This window comes from Choloepus didactylus, chromosome 19 (genome assembly GCF_015220235.1).
Source record: "Choloepus didactylus isolate mChoDid1 chromosome 19, mChoDid1.pri, whole genome shotgun sequence".
Taxonomy (NCBI): Eukaryota; Metazoa; Chordata; class Mammalia; order Pilosa; family Megalonychidae; genus Choloepus; species Choloepus didactylus.
Window position 1 is genome coordinate 33,981,509 of NC_051325.1, and position 20,116 is coordinate 34,001,624.

The following is a 20,116-nucleotide window of genomic DNA, read 5'->3' on the forward strand; positions in this document are numbered from 1 at the left end:
CAGTTTTCTTTTCCACTTCTGGAAGAGGAGGGTTCCTCGTGGAGGGCTGTAAATCCCAGAGGCTGGACTAGGGGGGTGGGGTGTGGGATGGGAGTGTCCTCCTTGCAGTCTCTGTTCAAATGACACCTCCTCAGAGAAGACCAACCCGTCCACCTTGTCTAAACCAGAGCATGCACATCCACCACACACTTAGCCTGTTTAGGATCTGTCTTCCTCTCTAGTCTATTGGTACCAAAAGGGCAGGGGTGTAGGATGTTTTGTTCTCTACTTTATTCCCATTGCCAAAATAGAAGTGCTGGGCAAACCGGAGACCCGTGGTAAATCAAATAAATAAATAAATAAGAAAAAAAAACAATAACAACAAATAAATGAACACTGCATGCAAAGTATTGAGACTGTAGACACTTTGTAGATTGTGCTGATGCTTATTAAATAAGTGGTTACTTTCATTTTATTAATCAGGGCAAGTTAAGTTATGCTGCCACAACAAACAGTCCCCATATCCCAAAGGCTTAATGCAACAAAGTGTTTGAGTGTTTTGTTTTCCTTTCTCCTGCTTCATGTCAAGTGTGGGTCAGCAGGGAGGATTGACTCACTGAAATCTCACAGAGACCAAAGCCGACAGAGTTCTGACTGTTTTATGATGCTACCATCTCAACATAAGGCTTCTAGATTCTCTGCAGTCAGAAAAGGAAGCAGAGAATAATACAGTGGTTCTTAAAATCATGTGCTCACATTTATTGGTCAAACAAGCCACACGGCCATGCCTGACTCCAAGAGGGAATGTCCTGGAAGGAGGGGGACCTGGAAATCTTGGCAAGCACAACAGATGTTCGTGACAACTGCCATTAAATACTTCACTCCTCATGTTCACCTTTGCAGTAAATATTGATACCGTCCAGAAAACTTGGAAGGATGCATAAGTTTGGGTAAAGAGACAGTAGAGATAACCAAGGGGAAAGGAGAGAGGTCACAAGACATGTCTAAGGCCATCAGGAAGTGAAAGACGTACTGTCAGGTTTTGAATCCTCACCCTGGGATCCTGGCTTGAACATCAGTCAATCTTCATTCAGTCTTCACGGTGACTTTGAGGGTAGATATTATTATCTCCATTTTACTGAGGAGGAAAATGAGGCTCAGCAACTTGCCCAAGGTTCATAAAGCAAGGGAAAGAGCTGACTAGAGCTGCCAAACAAACCACCCCCAAAATGTAGTGGCTTAAAACAGCATATATTATTTCTCATGATTCCTCAGGTTGCCTGAATGCTTCTTCTGATCATCTATATGGCCTCACTCCTATATTTAGGGATTGGTTTGATGTCAGCCAGGGTGACAGGATAGCTTGGTCACGTGCCTCTCATCATCCAGCAGACCGGCCTGGGCTCGTTCACGTGGTTGTCTCTGAGTCCCAGGTGACGCAGGAGAGAAAGTCCCAGGGCACACGCCCTTTGCAAGCTTCTGCTGGAGTCACAGTTGCTAACGTCCATTTGACCAAAATAAATCACTTGGTCAAGCCCAGATTCAAGGTGGCAAAATGGACTCCACCTTTCTATGGCAGGAGCTGCAAAGCCATATTGCAAAGGGCTGTGCATGCAGGGATGGAAGGAATTCATGGTCAGTTTTGCAATCGACCACAAAAACAAACCAAATGTCCAACAATAGGGAATCAGTTAAGAAAATTCCAGCCCCATTGGAGGATTGTGCCACCACTAAACATGCGCTTATAACTGAGGAAAGTTGTTCACAATGTACTATCGAGTAGGGAAAGCAGGCTAGAAAATAATGTGTACTTTTCCCATCCATCAGATCAGCAAAAAGGCAAAGCCTGATAAATTAAGGGAAGGCTGGGGTGCAGAGCCGCAGAAACTTTCCTGTCTGCTGGTGAAGGGTAATTAGGTGTAGCCACTTGGAAGCAAAATTTGGCAATCCAGTCATGTCCCAGGAGAAATGCTCCCACATTAGTTCCCTAGAGAAACTCTTGCTCATGGGCACAAGGGTCGTCTATAAAATTGCACCAGCATCATTAGGAATAACAAAAGAATTGAATCAACCCACATGTTCATCCGTGGGGGGATGTGTATGAATAAATAAAGAGTGGTCTAATTATATGATGCAACACTGCACAACAGTGAAAAGAGAATGACCTTGGCCATTCTCTATGTCTAATTTGGATATGATCTAAATGCATAAGTATAAAATATAATGCACTGTAGGAAAAAAGGAAAACATTGCACATCACATAATTGTATATAGTGAAGGTTTGAAAATACAGAAATATTATATATTGTTCATGGATACATTTATATAGTACCTCTGGGAAGGGAGAGATTAAAAATAAGACTGGTTAAGAGGATGTGAGGGGTACCAACTTTATCTAAATATTCCATTTTTTTTAAATCTGGGACAAATTGCAAAATATTAACACAAGCCCATTTGGAGTGATGAGTATATGGGTGTGTGTTATAGTATCCTGGCACTTTTCTGACTGTTTTTCAAAAGATACATTCAAAATAAGTAAAATAAAGTGGAAACAATTTGGGGAAGATTTCTTTGTTTTTGCAAGAAAATTCTGCAAATATGTATGTATTTCTATGCAGAGGGATGTGATTGGGGGGAAAACTCTTCAAAATGTTAGCTGTGGTTTTGTCTCTGGCTGGTGCATGCACAAAGAACATTTATTTTCTTCCTCTTGCCAATATGTATTTTCTGACTTTTCTATGAGGGACATGCTGTGCTTGTTCAATAAAAACAAACAAAATGCAGAGGGGCCAGTCGGTTCTCTGGGTCACAGGCTCCCCTGGGTCTCTGTGGGGACCCAGGTTCCAAAATAGATCTGCCCTTGGACCTGGCAGGCTCATTCCCCACGTCCTGGAGTGAGTGCCAGATGCAGCCTCCAAGGCAGCCGAGCTCCTCAGCCTGAGAGAGACTGTGTGGCTGGTAGTTGAGGCCGGGCAGTGCGGCCAACAGGGTGCCCATCCTCTACCCTGGTCCCCTCGACCACTGAGGCACAGAGCCAGAACTTCCCATTGTTCAGAGGGGAAACTGAGGCCAGAGTGGAGACCCTGCTGCAAGACAGTGTTGCTAGCAGAGGAAGTCATATCCAAGGCCCATCTGGCTGGGACTGGGTGCTGATTTGCAGGGTGACTTTGGATAAATCCAAGTGTATTTCTGGGCCAATTCTGGCAGCCCCAGTGGACCTAATCCTACTTCGTTCTTCACCTTTAGCTCTCAGAAGATCTGGAGAACACTTTCAGGAAAAAAAGATGCTGTATCTTTCAATAAGAGCAAAGATAAAATAATAATAGCTACCAGGTAGGGGGCACTTATTATATGCTAAACACCTAGGTGGCATTTTCTTGTCCTACCTCCTGTTGGCAGATTATATTTTCCAAAAATGGCCACAGCAGTGTTTCCAGTCCCACACGCTCCTCCAGAACCTTGCCACTCCCCATCGAGCGGTAAAGTCTTTTCCCCCTCTCCTTGAACTTGGGTCACTTCATGACCACCTCTATGAATAGAATGAAGAGGAAATGGCACTGCCTGATTTGTGAGGCTAGTTCATAAAAAGCTGTATGCCTTCCGTCTGGCTCTTTCTCTGGGGTTTCTTGGCTTGTGGAACCCAGCCACCATGCCGTGAGAAGCCCAGGCCACATGAAGAGGCCATATAGAGTTGTTCAGACTGACAGCCCCAGCTCAGCCTCTGCCACCAGCGATGCGAGTGGATGAGCCTTTAGATAACTCCAGGCCCCAGCCTTTAAGCTGCTCCAGCTGATGCCAAATGGGGCAGAGACATGCTGTCTCCACTGAGCCTGACTCAAAATGCAAATTTGTAAGCAAAATAGGGATTGCCATTGTTTAAAACCACAAAGGGTTGGGGTGATTTGTTACACAGCACTGATAACTGGAACCCCCCACCAACGCCTGGACAGTGAGAGATTGTTCTCCCCATTTTATAGATGAAGAAACCGAGTCTCATCTTCTAAAGTGGGACCAGGATTCAGTCCCAGGAGCATAGGGCTCTGGATCTCTGGGCCTGGGTCAGGGGGTGACCTCAGACCAACAGGCCCCTCTGATCCATCGATTGTGGTGAGGGTGGGTTTAGGAAGGTGGAAAGTAGAAGTGGGGGACGTTGGCTCCGGGAGGTGTCGAGGCAAGGTCCTTAGGAGGTGAACAGCACCCGGGCAGGAGGCCTTTGGCCTGCTTCAAGCAGCCCCGCTTGCAGCTTTCAATTAGCACCCTGTGTGTGGAAACTCAAGATGCTGGAAAGGGAAGGAGGCTGGGGGTATGGGAGGGGGTGGGAGGGTTGCTGGATTGTGGAGACAAGGGCTGAGTGGGAAACTCAGACTTGTAAATTTATCCTCTTCTTTGGGGTCCAAATACTTAAGGAGCCCACATTGGCAATTGCCCGTCCAGAAATGATCGTATGTCCTACCTTTTGTTCCCAGGAATGGGAAAGTCAGTTCTAGGAAAATAGGTCTCAGTGTGTGACTTGGGGCAAGTCGCCTCCCTCTCTGGGTTTCAGTTTCCCCCTGAGCTAAATGAGAGAGGGGCAGGCATCCTCACCCACCACCTGAGGAGCAGCTGGGAGGACGGGCATTGGCTTCCAGCCCAGCTCACCCTCCTCCCCTAATTCCAGGTCAAGTACTTCCACACTTGTGGCTTTAGTTTTCTCCTCTCTGAATCAGGAAAGATGAAGACGTTGGCCTCGCTGGGGTCATCACACAGACACCACAGAAATGACAGGCACCCTTTGTGCTCGGCTCACCTGTGCCAGGCACCATGATGAACTCCTGGCCTGAGTTAACATGTCCACCCTTCACCTGAGCCAACTGAGACACAGCGGTCTGGACAGCAGAACCCTGAGCATGGAGGCCCTGTCAAGGTGGATGGCGAATAGCCACTTGCCTTTCCTTTTCCTGGCAAAGCCTTGCACCTGTTCACAGTCCCCTGGAGGAGCCCCCACTGACCCCAAGTGGCCCACCTGGCTTAAAACCCCATTGGGATTTGGGAAAAGACAGGCAAAGAAACTACAGGACAGCTCAATTGAGAGGGAGAGGAGAGCACCACCCAACACCCCCTACAAATTCCTGGGCACCTGCTGCCCAATGATGGCATCTCCAAGGCAGCAAGATGGGCTCCTGGAAGACAGCCCGGCTAAGCCCATGGCCCTCCAGAGCCTGTGCCAGGACCAGGCAGTGTCCCCCAGGAATCGGAGAGCATTCGGGTGTGCTGTCCAGTTCCCCAAGCAAGAGACTTGGACAAGGGCCTCGGTCTCCTTGGGTGGAAAATGGGAAGAATCACACCGATGTCTCAGAGTTGTCAGCAAGTTCAATACTTTCACTAGATCATTTACCCACTTTTCAGGCAATCTTTACTGAGCGCCTACTGTGTGCCAGGCACCATCCAGAGCAATGAGCAGTGAAGAAACCAGACCCAGACTCCTGCCCTCAGGGTGCTGAGTTGGAGGGAAGACAACAACCGTGTGAGCGAATAGATGCAGGCGATTATATCAGGAAGCAGGGTGTGGAGAGAGTGACGGAGGACAGGACTGGGGCAGAGAGCTGTGGGCAGTGTAGATGCGGTGGTCAGAGGAGGCTTCTCTGAGGGAGGTAGTGGCCCAGCATCAAATGGTGGGAGAAAGTGAGTGATGTGCATGTCTGGGGGTTGGGGGGAGGGGGTTGCAGGCAGCAAGCATAGCAGTGCAAAGGTCCTGAGGTAGGGCTTGGTTTTTCTGTTCAAGTGATAGCCAGGAGGCCTGCATGGCGGGAGAGGGTGGTGGCGATTGGGATGAGAGAGATCATTGGAAGCAGTGAGGGGACATGACCACTCAGACCCTGGGGGAGGCCCCTCCTGCCCTCAAGGGCTTCCTTGGACAGCACGGGGCCTGGCACGCCCCCGGCAGATCCCACCTGGAGGCTCTGGCAGTAGCTGCCCCTCTGGGGCCTTTCCATCTCCATATGTGGATAGAAGGAGGGTTCAGGAAGGAGCTACCTCCTGGTCTTGCCTACCTACCTGGGGGAGAAGCACAAACTGAGGTGGCGAATGTGGATGCCTGCGGGGAGGGGAGGCTGCCAGCCGGTTCCTCGGAGCCCGTGTTTCCTCCAGACTTGAACCCCTGCCCCTGTGGGCTGACTTCCAGGATAGACCCAACCACGCCTTCCAGTTATCAAGGGCTTCCCCAGCCAGGACCCATCTGTCCCCCAGGGGCCCTTAAACAAATCCAAGCCCTGAGGCTGGGTGAGGGACCCCACCCCAACTTCCATTGTTCCATTTCAGCCTAAAGCAGTGTCTTCCCTTCTATTGAGCCAGAGTGAATGTAATTACAATAATAATAAAAGCAGAAGTCCCTGTTTATTGAGCTCCTACTATGTGCCGGGTGCTGGCCTAGGCTCTGGGAATACAGCATGAAAAAAACAGAGGAATCTCTGCCCTCACGGAGTGTACATTCCAGGGGCTGGGAGAGGAGAGAGACAACAAGGGCATCAGTGACAACAATAGCAAAACCTTATTTCCTACTCCCCCTGGACCAGCACTGCTCTAACTCACTTAATTTTCACACCCTATGAAGTGGATGGTATTATTTTCCCCAGCTCACCAATGAGGAAACAGAAGCACAGAGAGGCGAAGTGACTTGCCCAAAGCCACACAGCTGGTAAGTGGCGGGGTCAGGATTCGAACCAGCAAACAAGTAAACACACAAGTAAACTGAAAAGTCCTGAGATCCCATGCTGAGGATCCACATGCGTTCCTCATTCCTTGTGCAAGAGGAGGGCTTTGCCCCCATTTACAGATCAGGCAGGGAGAAGCTGCTCACTCCAGGTCAGCAGTTGGGAGCGGAAGTGAGAGGCAGGCTGCGGATCGATCACAGGCAGCCCGGGGAACAATCCACCCAGGACAGGACGATGTCCCATTACTGTCTCAGCAGCTGAGTCAGGGCCACCCAGGGCATCATGTCCTCCAGGCCCTGAGGGAGAAAGGACAGGGAGCCAGGCTCACTGGCTGCAGCATCCAATTCTCTGCCTTGGAAGGACTTTTCCCATCTCCAGAAACAAACTGGATTACTCCCTCACTCCCCTGCCCCCTCCCTTGCCCCTCTGCCTCTCCCCATCCCTTGGTTCTCTCTGGGAGTCACTTTACTTGTGTTCTGAGCACTCTGGCGGCAGAGGGGTAAAGTGGAGGGGGAAGGAGAAGGGGAAGGCATTGGGGGGGGCGTTGAAATTTGAGATCCCAGCCTTGGGGGGGGAGCACAGAAAGAGAGAGACAGAGAGACAGGAAGAGAGAGAGATTTCAGTTGCGTTTGGTTTTCCAAAGCAGGCGGTGCTGAGGGCTTGGTGTTTGCGTGTGAGTGTGCCTGTGGGAGTGTCCGCGTGTGCTTTCTTCCCTCCGCTCCTCACAGGGAGGCCAGGCCCTCATGGGACAATAACAGGATCCAGAGGCGAAGCGGGCAGAGCAAGGCCAGTGCGCAGACAGGGCAGCGTGTGGGCAAGAGCACAGGGGAAGGAAGGGAAAGGGGGAAAGAATAGCAGTGAGGGGGTGTCTGGGGGGGCAGGAGGTGGTGAGAGGAAGCCGAGCAGCTGTGGTATTTGGAGCAAGTATAAATAGCCTCCTGGACGGAGCTCGGACAAACAGGGGTTTGCAGCTGCAGCGGCTCTGTGGGCAGGCCTGTCCACTGCAGGCCGTGGCTACAGAGGGTGCCGAGCTGGGCAGTGGGTAGGCACGGCCCCTGGGGGCTCCGACTCCACACCCCACACTGCCGCCGCGGCTCTGATGCTTTCCTGGCCGGCTATGCTGCTGGGCAGCCTCCTCCTCGTGGTGGCCACCATGACTGCAGGCCAACGGAGGGGGCAGGAGGCGAGCGGGCGCCGCCGGGCACACCGCGTCCAGTACGGCCAGTGCAGCTACACCTTCGTGCTGCCTGAGCCAGAGCCCTGCCCACCAGAGCCCATGGCCTTCGGGGGCTCCAACAGTCTGCAGAGGGACTCCCCAGCGGCCGCGCTGCATCTGGGGGACTGGCCGGCCCAGCGGGTGCGACAGCTGGAGAAGGTGCTGGAGAACAACACACAGTGGCTGCAGAAGGTAAGGGCCGGCCCCCGGGCTGGGGGTGCTTTGCAGTCTGTTGAGCAAAGTGTCAACCCCAATATGTCACTGTTCACAGAGGGCCAAGCTGATGGGACCCTTGTCTCCGAATTGCACAGATTGGGTTAATGGGGCCGAGAGAAGGGCAGGGAGGGGCCACTGTGGCCAAACAGCCAGAACTAGAAGCATCAGGGCTGGAAACCTGGTTCCCTAGCTGCCATTCATTCATTCATCCAACAGAAATTTGTCACATCGCAACCTCATGCCAGGCTCATCCTAGGCGCTGGGAACACAACTGTGAACACAACAGCATGTGCCCTTTGGGATGTACATTCCGATGGGGGAAACATGATAAGCAATAAAAACCTATGTCACATGACGACATAGTGAAATGAAGGAAGGGAAGAGGTCAAACAATAGAACCAGGAGTGGCTTAGGACTCAGGTGGTCAGAGGACTTCTCGGAGGAGGTGACATTTGAACCAAGAGAATGAGTGAAATGGAGCAAGCCATGCGGTGCCTGGGGGACGGGCGTTCTCAGCCAGGGGACCAGCAGGCACCAAGACCGTGAGCTGGGAATGCAGCTGGTGCACATGGGGCCTGCAAGATGGCTGGTGGGGCTGAGTGACACCCCTGATTTGGTTTTAACCGGAGACTAGACCGTAGGGGGCAGGTGGGCCCGGGAGCCCAAGGAGGGGGCTGAGACAGTCAGGCGAGGAGGGAGGGAAGCCTGGAGCAGGACAGGGGCCAGGGCCGGGGAGGGGTGGTCGGTCAGTCTGAACTCAGCCAGGGTCCGGCGCCAACTGAGATGAGGGGTGGGAGAGAGCGGGACGTTGAGAACACCCTGCGGTTTGGACCCCAAACCAGGGTCACTATAGCTTCTCTTGTCCTCAATCTTTCATGGGCTCTTCTTTCAGCAAAAACTCTGAGCACCGACTGTATACCCAGCCCTGAGCAGGCCGAATGTGGCAGGCCTGGTGGGGGGTGGGCGGGGGGCAGGGAAGGTGCCCTGTGGAGTCCCAGATGGGAGGGGTGGGGAGAGGGCAGTGGGCGAGTCTCAGGGTCTGGAATGTGTACAGCAGCGGACGGCAGCCGGCAGCTAGCTGCAGCGTGACGGCAGGGAGGAGGCAGGAGTATTCTCCAAGGTTCCTCTTTAATGAGCTGTTTCTTCTTACCCCCCCCCAGTTTCCAAATATTTTAAATCACACATCCAATTAGTAAAAATCGTTTGCTCTCCTGATATATGCATATTTATTTAATATTTATGCACATGCACTCAGTATTAATATGATATTTATAGGGTATGACAGATGAAAATGGAACTTTTAAAAAGATGATGTATGAAATCATGTAAATTGAAGTTGTAGTTGTTCCTTCCTGTTTTCTAAAGGACTGTCTTGTGCACGCTCTGGGTTTATCCATCCCCGAGGTGGAGAGACTGCACTACACATATCTAAACAGATCACTTCGCATACAGACTCACATCCACGCCCATATCCACACTTACACACACATTCCTGTTCACAGACACACTCTTGCTCACACACACATGCTCTCGTGTTCACACACTCATTGTGTACACACACTTGCACAAGCACTCATGCTCACACACACACTCATATGTGCTCAAGTCCACACACTCACCTTCCTGCCTTCATTCCTGCCCTGCCCTTCTCCTCAGTCCCTAGCTCACCAACTTCCCATAGTCGCTTCCCATGAGCCCCCCCACCCACTGGCCCTGCAGCACTTGGCTCTGCCACCCTCTCACCCCCAGGACCCCTCAAGGAAGCTCCTGGCCTCACACACCGGAGCCCAGTCCAGCGGGGACACCACGTCACCCTGCAATCTGTGTGCGTCTCTTCAGACAGCTGTTTCTGAGGCTACCAGGGCCATTTCAAGCCTTGCTCCCTCCCCAAGCCTCTGTCTTCAGCTCTCCACCCACCCAGCTTCTCACCAGACCATGGACCTTCTACTTCAACAAGAAATGGAGGCTGCGGGGAGATTCACCTGAGTATCCACCAGTCCCGGGGCCTTTCTTCAGTCTCAGAGGAGAGAGGTTCCCTCACGGGCCAAGGCCATCCCTCCCTCCCAGGCTGTGAGAACCGTCCCCCCGGCAGCCCCTCAGCCTTTGCAAACCAGCCACCCCCTCCTGTGCCTCCAAAACCTCCTCTCTCTCTGCTGGTTCTTCCCCTCTGTATTTAATAACACCCAGGTCTAATAACACCCAGGTCTCTCCCGTGTTAAGAAAAAGAAGGATGAGGAAGACAGGGGGAAACAAGCTCTTCTCCAGCCCCCTCTCTCCTCTGGCTCCTGCCACATGCTCTGCCTCTGCTTCCTCACTTCCCTTTTACTCCTGCCCCCAGACCACCTCCCACCTCCCAGACACCAACCCCAAGGGCCACGGCTCTGTCTTCATCCTACTTGTCCTCTTGAGAAATTTAATACCAGTGAGCAACACCATCCTTCTAGAAACTTTCTTCATCAGCAAGTCCCTATCTGCAAACATGTCCACTCTGACCACTTTTCCTACCTTATGACGGCCCCTGCCCTGGTCCAGCACTGCCCTCGCCTTCTTGGAAGATGATCATGGGGGGCTCCCTGGCTCCCTGCTTCCACCCTGGAAAGGGATGGAAGTCCTTTCTCCACTCAGTCAGGGGGATCCTGTTAAAACCCAAGGCAGATGCAGCCCTCTGCTTGCAAACTTTCCAGGGCCCCCATCATCAGAACAAAAGCCAAAATCCTAATTCCCTGGAGCACCCCACCCCAGGACACTCCCGTGGCTCACTCCCTCAGGTCTCTGCTCAAATGCCGCCTCCTCAAGGAGGCCCTCCCTGACTACCCCATTTCTCCAGCCACCCCCCTCTGTCGCTCTCTATCCCTTCACCTGGGTTGAGTTTTTCCTTGGCCCTTATCACTACCTGACATTCTTATATGCAATTCATATGGGCTTCTCCCTCTGGTCTCTGAGCTCCAGGAGAGTATGGGTCTTGTCTGTTTTGATCGCTGCTGGGTTCCCAGGGCCTAGAATAGTGCCTGGTGCACAGTAGGTGCTCAATAAATGTCTGTTGCATGAAGGAAGGAAGGAACGTTCTTCCCATCTCCCAGGCCCTCCTGCTGCTCCCTTCCCACCCTTAAATGTAGATGTTTCCCAGGCTGAGTCTCAACTCTTTTTCCTTTCATACCTCCTGGAACTGCCACACACACAACACACACCCTGCCCCCAGGGTTGCCCTGATCACTCCTACAGCACCATCTTCCTTCTGCTCTGGGATGGTGCCGATTGGCATCTGACAGGCCCAGAGCCCCCAGCCCTTGACCCTGGCTCCCCCTGGGAAATCTCCCCTCTGAGAGCCCACAGTGGGCACCTCAACTCCATAGCCACCTGAACCTTGCTCCCTCCCCCAAACACGTTCCTCCTGCAGCCTCTCTCCATTCAATGTATCACCACCTGCTCTGCAGGCTGCTCTGCAGCCCTCGGGGTCCCTGCACCCCCACCTTGCCCCCAGGCAGCAGGGCCTGTGCACCCCTCCCTCTGCTGCTCTCATCACCCATCCTCCTGTCTCCCTGGCCGCTGCCCTGGCTCAGGCCTCGTCCCTCTCCCCTGGACACTGCCACCCCTGCCACCTGGTTCCTTACCCCAAGGCTCATCATTTCAACCACCTGTGAATCCCCGGGGTGCCTGGAGCTCGGGAAACATTATTGACCCCGTGGGTGGATTTGAAGGGATGGCTTTCGGGGTTAGGAGGGTGCCCAGCCCACCTCTTCAGCCTGTAGAAGCCTGTCCTCTTCATGCGTCTGTCCACCTCCCAGCCTGACAATAGGCCTGGGTCACCATAGAGCACCTGGGACTGAAGAGCCCTGGGGCGGGGGGGGGGGGGGGTGCAGGCCGACCTGGACTCAAATCCCGGCCCCATGGCCATGGGTGACTGATCTCAGTTTCCCCATCTGCAAAATGGAGAAAACAACAGTATCTTGGGAGTGGGTGGGCAGACACACTCGTATGCAGCCCTCAGATTCCTGCCTGGCGCTGGTACATGCCTCAGAAACACAGGGGTGAACTCACATGTACAGACAAGCCGTTTGATGGTATTTTATTTAATTCTATACACTCTCTAATTTGAGCCTCCGTGCCACTGGGAAGGGAAATCTCAGTCTTGGTCAAGATGGGGTTTCCACATCCAAGGTTGCAGGTTCCCTAGGGGCTGAGAATGTCCCCATCCTTGCTAGCATCCTTGGAGAGGACCCCAGTCCTGCCCAGTCTCTGGCACCGTTCAAGCAGGTGTCTGCTGCACCATTTCCCAGGTAAGGGGTCCCTTGGGTCAAACCTCCCAGTGTTCAAGTCACTGCCAAGTCACCCTGTGCCCTTGGAGCTTGCCCCAGATCAGACCCATCAGCCTAAACACAGCTGGCAGTCACTTTCCCCTGGGTCCTGTCACTTCTTGGCAGCAGTGTAGCCTGGAAGGTGAGAGCCCCAAGTCTGGAATCCAGTTGTTGGGGTTCGAGTTCCAGTTCTACACCTTCCTAGCTGTGTGATCTGCGGCAAGTTGTTTCACCTCTCTGAGCCTCGGTTTCCTCACCTATGAAGTGGGGTGAAAATATTACCTACCTCTATCAGGATTTAATGAGATGATGTACATGAAGTCCTTAGCCTGGTGCCAGGGATGTAGTAAACTCTCAATAAATGTTGCTGTCTCCAGCAGGGGCACTTCCTGGAAACAGAGACACAAGTTCTACAATGCTTGGGTCCCCTTAACCGTGGTCCTTCCTCCCCCCAGTTGAGGCCTCTCTCCTTCCAACTCTCCCACTCCAGTCCGAGGAAGTTTGCTGCCTTCTCTGGCCGGGGCCTTCCTCTGGATTCTCCCCACATTCTCTTGGCCCCAGCATATCTGTCTTTGAAATGCAAAAGCCTCTTCTTGGCTTCTGCTGTAATATCCCAGAAGAGAGAGAAAGAGGAGTTTCAAAATACTCTTATCCAATAGCATCCTCACCCTTATCATCATCACCACGAGGTCTGACCAGATTCCACCCACCACCCACCGCCTCCTCCTGGGAACGCAGGGGAGACCCTCCCGGAGGTGCACTCCCAGGGAACAGCGCCTGTCCACCCATGCCCTCAACAGCTCCCCCTGTGAGGAGCTGTCCTGTGCACCCCCAGGGCTCAGGTGCAGAAAGTGAGGCAGGCAGGAGCAGTGACATGCTCAGGGTGCATGGTAGAAAGAGCCAACCTGGACTTTCCTTGCAGACTCCAGGCTCTTTCTCCTGACTCTGGAAGGTGTCAGGAGGCAGGGGAGACAAGGAGGGAGCCTGAGAGAGAGTGGGGTCCTTCCTTCTGCCTCCACTTTCCCAAATCCCCAATTACCCCCTCTCCTCTTCCTGCACCCAACTGACTGGCGTCCTGACACCCTTGCTCAGAAGGCATGCTGCAGGAGCCCAGCCCTGCCCAGCCCTTCTCCCTCTCGCCCTCCCATTCCCCTGCACCCTGTCTGCTCTCCCCTTCCTTCCACCTCTCTCCCTTCTCCTCCTTCCCTCTTCTGCAGAGCCTCTGCCCCAATGACTCATGTCTGGCGCCTGCTCTTGGGGGGGCTGCACATAGGTCTTGGCTTCGCTCCACCCTCCTCTGGGTGGAAAGCTGCAGCCAGGAATGGTGAGGGCGGCAGACAGAGCCAACTGGAGGGCCGGCTTCCCCAGCTGCTGGAGCAGGTAGTCATGTGGCCTCCGGGGTCCCCGCGGCCCAGCCCTGTGACCTAGCGCCCCATCTGTGAGACGCCTTCCTGCGTCTGCCCTGAAGGTGAGGGGAAGCAGGGCAGGTCGAGCATCCACCCACAGCAGGTGCTCGGCAAAGGCTCGCTCCTGTCCCTGTTTTTCTCCTGGCCAGGAGGTGCCATGCTCTGTCCTGTCTCCGCATCCCCCCAGGGCCCATTCTGCAGATGAAGAGACAGGAAATGGCCGGACCCAAGCCCCTAGGGTCCTCGGCCTACCCCCCACCACCCGAGGGCTGCAAGCTTCTGCTGAGTCTCAGAGCCCCTGGGCCTGGCCGGAAGCCACACTCCCTCAGCTTCCTCGCTGTCCACTCACTCTTTCTGCCTGTCCCCCTGTCCTCCTCTCTCTCTCATTGTCTCTGACTCTGAACACTCCTCTCTGCCCATCTTTTTCTATCTCTCTGTCTCTCTGGGAGCTTCTCACTCCGTGGCTGCCTCTGCCCCCATCTTCCCTGCAACTGTCCCTGTCCGTCTCCCGGGGCCTCTCCCCTAACCATTGGGCAGTCCCTCCATCCTCTCCCTCCCAGGGGGTCCACGCTGGCAGATCCAGGACACAGAGGCTGGGCTGCTTATCTGGGGTCTTTCTCCAACCCCTTCTGCACCAAGAGCCAAGCAGGGAGGGGTCAGGGGCTGGGCAGGGGCCCCCCAGCCTGGCATTTCCCCAGCCTCTGCTGTTCACTCCCGGCCCTGACGTCAAACCTCAGAATAGCTCAGCCCCTCAGCCCAACGGCCCCGAGGCCTTGCCCAGCTGGACGTGGGTCAAGAGCACACCCAGTGGGAGCGCAGCGTGGGGTCCTGGCCCAGCCCAAGACCCTCCCAAACTGACCCAGGACTCCCCGTGGACCTGGCCTCCCCAGGCTGCCCATAAATTCTTGGCATTTTCCGTCTCCAGTTATCCAAACAAGAAATGAAGCTTGGTTGCTGAACAAAATGCCTTGGTGTTTGATTTCCTAACCTCACTGCTGGCTCTTTTCTAAGCACACTGGGGTTGGGGGGCGAGGTGAGGTTAGAGCAGCATCTGCTTCTTGGAGGAATGGGATTAGTTTTCCAAGAAGGGGTCCTAGAGGTGGCTGGGACAGATGCCCTCAGCCCAGGATGACCAGCTGCTCGGCGCCTGGGATGGGGCCAGGGGAGCAGCCCCAGCAGTGGCCCCTTGCACGGCTCCCCCAGACAGACGGGTTTATTGGCTTGAGCAGCGTGACCAGGCCATCCCACAGGGGCCGGGCTGCCTGCTTCTGGCCTCTCCGCCCGGGCCCAAGTGCTCAGTGGTCTGAGATGTAAACAGACCCTCTCCTCCTTCTCCTCCTTGGGCAGAAAATGTGAGAAAACAGGCCCCAGGTCTGCCCCCAAAGCTGGACTCTAGCCTCAGACCATTTGGTTAACCTCGGAGTCGGCTGTGAATTGTCTGGAATGGGTACCAAGAGGGCGGCTGCGGGTCTGGAGCCAACAGAGCTGGGGTCAAGGGGTCAGGTGCCAGCGGAGCCCCTGACCAGCGGTGAGATCCTGGGGGAGTTACCTACGTCAATTTGGCCCTCTGAAGATGGAGATCAGAATTTGCCCTGCCTCCCAGAGGGAGCATAAGGATAAAGTAAGAGAAAAGCTCGTGGCCAGCTTTTGTAGCACTTACAGTGTGCTATACACTGTGCTCTGTCTTTGTGAGATCACTGCATCTAACCTACACTCACAGTGACCTATGAGGTAAGTGAGGTTGTTTGCTCTATTTAACAGAGAAGGGAAACTGAGGCACAGAGAGGTTTAGCGACTTGCCCAAAGTCACACAGCCAAGAAGGGCATGGCCAAGATTCAAACCCACACCACAGCCATGCTCTTGTATAAGGCTCTGGGGCCAGTTTCCAGGTCCTGGGTACAAGCTCAAGAGGCTCAGGGCCCCTGGCCACCAACAGGGTGACTCATGGTTGCTAGACTTTTCCCTTCTGCCATGAGCCCCTCAGTCAGGGAGACCTTCTCTGGGGTTTGTCTGCTGGAAAAGATCGGACGCCTCACCCTAGAAAGTGGAAGAGACCAGACCCCAGAATGTCCAGTTGGATGTACTTACCATTATACTCCCCACCCCTGGCCAGAGCCTGGGGGTGAATCCCACAGAGGCTGAGCATGGGCCCTGGGGCCCAACTGCCTCAATTTGAATTCTGGCTCCACTGCTTGCTGGCTGTGGCTCATCGAGCACTTTACCTCTATGTGCCTCGGTTCCCTCATCTGTGAAATGGAAACTACTTTGTAGATTATCATGGAGATTAAATGTGCTGATGCACATGCAGAGCCTGGTACAGTGCCTGGTATACAGCAAGAGCTCAATAAATGTCAGTGGTTGACTACACTTGGGACATGCAAGGCAGTGGGAAGGGAATCCTTTCTGGAGTCAGATAGCAAAGGGCTCCAACTCCAGCTCCTCTATTTCCAGTCTTTGTGTCCTCCCTGGGCCTCGGGGACCCCATCTTCAAAGTGGGGGTCATGATAGCAAGTACCTCTGGTGAGGACAAAATATGGCAACGTATGCAGGGATCTGATAGTGTCTACGTTGAAAGCCAAGCCACCTCCCCTGGGACAGGAGAGCAGGCCCTCAGAACCGTAGGCCAGGGGAACCTTGCGGCCCTCACTCCTGACCCCCGTCCAACTCCACCCTCGGGTCTACAGCACGCAGTGTGGCCACCAGGCAGGGCGGAAGGAAAGAAGGCAATTTCCAAGCAGCTGAGGGGAATCTCCAGAGGAAAGCTCTGCAGGGGCTGCCCACCGAGCCCACGGGGGCCAGAGATGAGCAGGAAGTGGCTGCAAATGGGGCAGCTTGGACCTCTCTCTGCGGAGTCCAGCAGACCTGGCTTCCAATTCCTTTCTTCCTCTTGTCAACAGCCTCGTCGCTTTTCTCAGCTTTTTACTAATTTTCCGTGTGCAAAAACTGGGAAATAGAGATGCGCATAAAGACAGAGAGGAGAAAAATCCCTTGTCATCCCAAACCCCTGATTACCTCCTGGTCAATATCCTTGCAGTCTTTTCTATGCAGTTTAAAGTTTTTACTGTAATGTTTTAGATGTATGAAAAGGTAGAGAGAGAAAACAAATAAAATCCCTTGTTCCCACCAACTGGCTTAAGAAACAAAACTCACCAACACCACTAAGACCCCACGTCCCCTCCCCCACCTCCTTCCCCACCAGAGACACCTACCCGGAGTTCAGGGTTGGTAATCTCTTACTCCATGGGTATCCCTCCCTAACCAATGTAGAATTTTCTGTCATATTTAAATGGTGTGATACTGTTGGTATCTTTCTACAACTTGCTTCTGTTCACTCAACCTTTTATCTGTGACATTTATAACTCTGCAACTGTGAGAAAGGCCCGAGCCTTCGTTTTTCCATCTGTAAATTGGGAATAATGGTAAATGCATGCCTGGGTTGCTGGGAGCCCCAAATGACTAGTGGACGCTGAGGTCTGGGGATGAGGCTGGTTCTGCGTCAGCCATGGGGAGGCGAGATGCTCCAATCGTTTCGTCCCTCTTCTGGGGTGACCGTACTGCCGTGGCTAATACTCACATGGGGCACTCTCTGTGCCAGACCCTGGTTTGTGTTTTACAAACATCAATGCATTAAACTTCACAACGCCTTAAAAGAGGAGGACTGGTGTGATCCCCCATGTACTATGGGGAAACTGAGGCCAAGGGAGATCATGCTGCTAAGAAGTGAGGGAGGAGGGTTTGAACCCAGGCAGGCTTGCTCCAGAGCTCACATTCTTAACCACTACCCAGAGCACCTCTCTATGTTCCCCATTTTACAAGTGGGGACCCTGAGGCTGGGCAGGGCCAGTGGCAGGGATTGGACTGGAACCCAGGGCTCCTGACACTCAGCTGAGGACACTTTCTGTTTCTCCTCTCTAGTGAAGACAAGACGCACAGAATGTCATGAACCTCATGACAAGTCCACGCGTCCTTACCACACACACACATTCCTGAACTTAATTTACCAGTGATAGTGCTCATGCCCCATTCTCTCAATCACCGAAGTTTATTGAGGGCTTATTGTGTGCCAGTAAGTAGTGGGCAAGGAAGACATGGTACTTTTCCTCCCAGAGCAGCTGGGGGTGGTGTTTAGCCTAGTGATTTCTCACATGTAATGATGGACCATGACAGTGCTGTGAAGGAGGGGTCCATGGTGTCCTAGAATGGAAAATGAAGGGGGATGTTCCTGAGCTTGTTAGGGTGCAGGTGCCAGAAGAAAGGACAGAGCTGACATCTGCAGTGTGGGTTAGCAGTTCCTAGGCAAGGAAGGGAAGGGAAAAGCATTCCAGGCAAAGGGAATGGCATGTGCAAAGGCCCTAGGATAGCATGGAGCAAGGTGGTTTGGAGGAAGTGAAAGGCATTCTGTGTGGCTGAAGCACGGAAAGCCAGGACAGCCTGCCCAAGATGAGGCTGGAGAGGTCATCAGGGGTGAGACCACTCTCCGGGCCTGACCCCACTCTCGCCATTATTCTGCTGTGCCCCCACTGAGGTTTGCTCCTCCCATCCCTGCCTGACCTGATCCTATCTCAGCCATCCCATTTGCGAGGTCAGTTTTGGCCACCAAGATGGGTGAGTAGAAAAAGCTCACCCACTGGATTTGAAAGCTGACTTAGCAGCTGTGTGACTGTTGGCAGGGTGCTTGGCCTCTCTGAGCCCCCATTTATTCATTTGTCAATTGGGGAGAATCACCCTTTTCCTTTGGGTGCTGAGGATCAGATGAGGGAAGAATGACACACTGGAGCTGTGCAGGCAGGACATCCTGGGGCCACATGGGGAGATGCCCAGTGAAGCTTCCCTCTGCCCAGAACATGCTTTGCTCTATTTCCCCGACATTGAGCTGGGGGATGGCGAGTGATCTGCTGTCACAGGATCACTCCAGCCAAGGAGACCTTGCAGAAGCACAGCTTGATGGAGTGGCCCCCAGACGGGGGTCAGCCTGAGTTCAAATCCTGGGTTCCCCTGAGGAACGGCCTGTCCTTGGCAGGTGTCCCATCTGCAAAATGGGCTGATAACAGCACCCGCCTCAGAGGCCCATTATAAGGATTTAATATATAGAGAAAGTGGGTTAGAACAGGGCCCTGCACGTAGTAAATGTTTAATAAGCATTTGTCAAACAAAATGTACACACCATCGCCACTCTTATGGCAGGTAGTTGAGCGATGGCAAGAAGTACACTCCTTTCCTTCCTCTCAGTTAAACTTCTAATTTCTACACATACAACCACAAAAGCATAGCAGGGCCTGGAGGGGTCACCTGAGAGGCGGGGACCCTGGCATCCTCTTCCCACTTTCTGAGAGACACCCCCAGTCCAAATGGCAAAGGCAGGCCTGGCTCCCCCTCCCCGTGCAGCCCTTCCCCCAACATGCCTCGGCTTCTCCCTGCGGCCTCTTTACCTGGGACCAGCACGGGGTGCTCCCATCCCCAGCCCCACCCTTCCCCATGTCGGGCGAGGCTCAGCAGGTAGGACAGCAGCAAATGTCCAACAAACACTGGCAAGCACCTGTTCTGTGCCAGGCTCTGTGCTAGGCCCCAGGGCTGCAGCAGTGGCCAAAACAGATGAGAACCAGCCCATGCAGCAGGGATTCCAGGGGCCATTTCTTCTATTCTGCCAGCCCCTCTCTGAGGAGGAAACAATTAGCCCCATGTGCTGATGAGGCCACTGAGGCTCAAAGAAGCTCCAGCCTCGGTGCAGAAAGAGAATGGCAACGCTGGGACTTGAGCAAGCACCCTGCCTTGCACTGCAGTGCTCCAGGGCCAAACTAGACTCAGGCTGCAGCGGAAGTTTGGAGAAGCTGGGAACTGTGAGTTGAGCTGAGTTAAAAAGCAGGGGGTTTCACAAGAGCCTGCTGGTCCCTGGCTCTCTCCACCCCTGGCTCCCTGACAACCTGCTCTGCTCACTCTGAGCCCTGACCCGGAAGAAAAGCAACCGCATATCTCGCAGGCAGGGAGACGGAGGAGGGAGTCTGGCAGGCTGCTCAGAGACAACCAAGCAAACGACCCGGGGCCTGCTTGGATCCAAGGGGTAAGGGCCTGGGGAGGGTCCGGGGTAGGGGGCTGGAGCGAGGCAGAGTAGGAGGGGCTGACCCATGGGCCACAAAGTTGCTCCCATACTAAAACTGAGGAAACTGAGGCCTGAGGATGGTGGGCGGGATGTGACTTACCCAGTAAGAGGAGCAGACATCTGTAAACTCGGGAAAAGCAGTGCATTAGTCATCTATATATTGCTGCATAACAAATTGCCCTAAAACATTTAGCAGCATAAAAGAACAATAAACATT

The 20,116-nt window shown here is 53.6% G+C and overlaps 1 protein-coding gene across 1 annotated transcript in view; it reads left to right on the forward strand.

Annotated features, from left to right (window-relative positions):
- Nucleotides 1-7,565: 7,565 nt before the first annotated feature.
- Nucleotides 7,566-20,116, forward strand: part of ANGPT4 (angiopoietin 4) — a 39,566-nt gene continuing 27,015 nt past the window's right edge. The window contains exon 1 of the mRNA XM_037811456.1: nt 7,566-8,076. Coding sequence (XP_037667384.1) covers nt 7,768-8,076 — 309 coding nt within the window. The 5' untranslated portion in view covers nt 7,566-7,767. The remainder of the gene's footprint in view (nt 8,077-20,116) is intronic.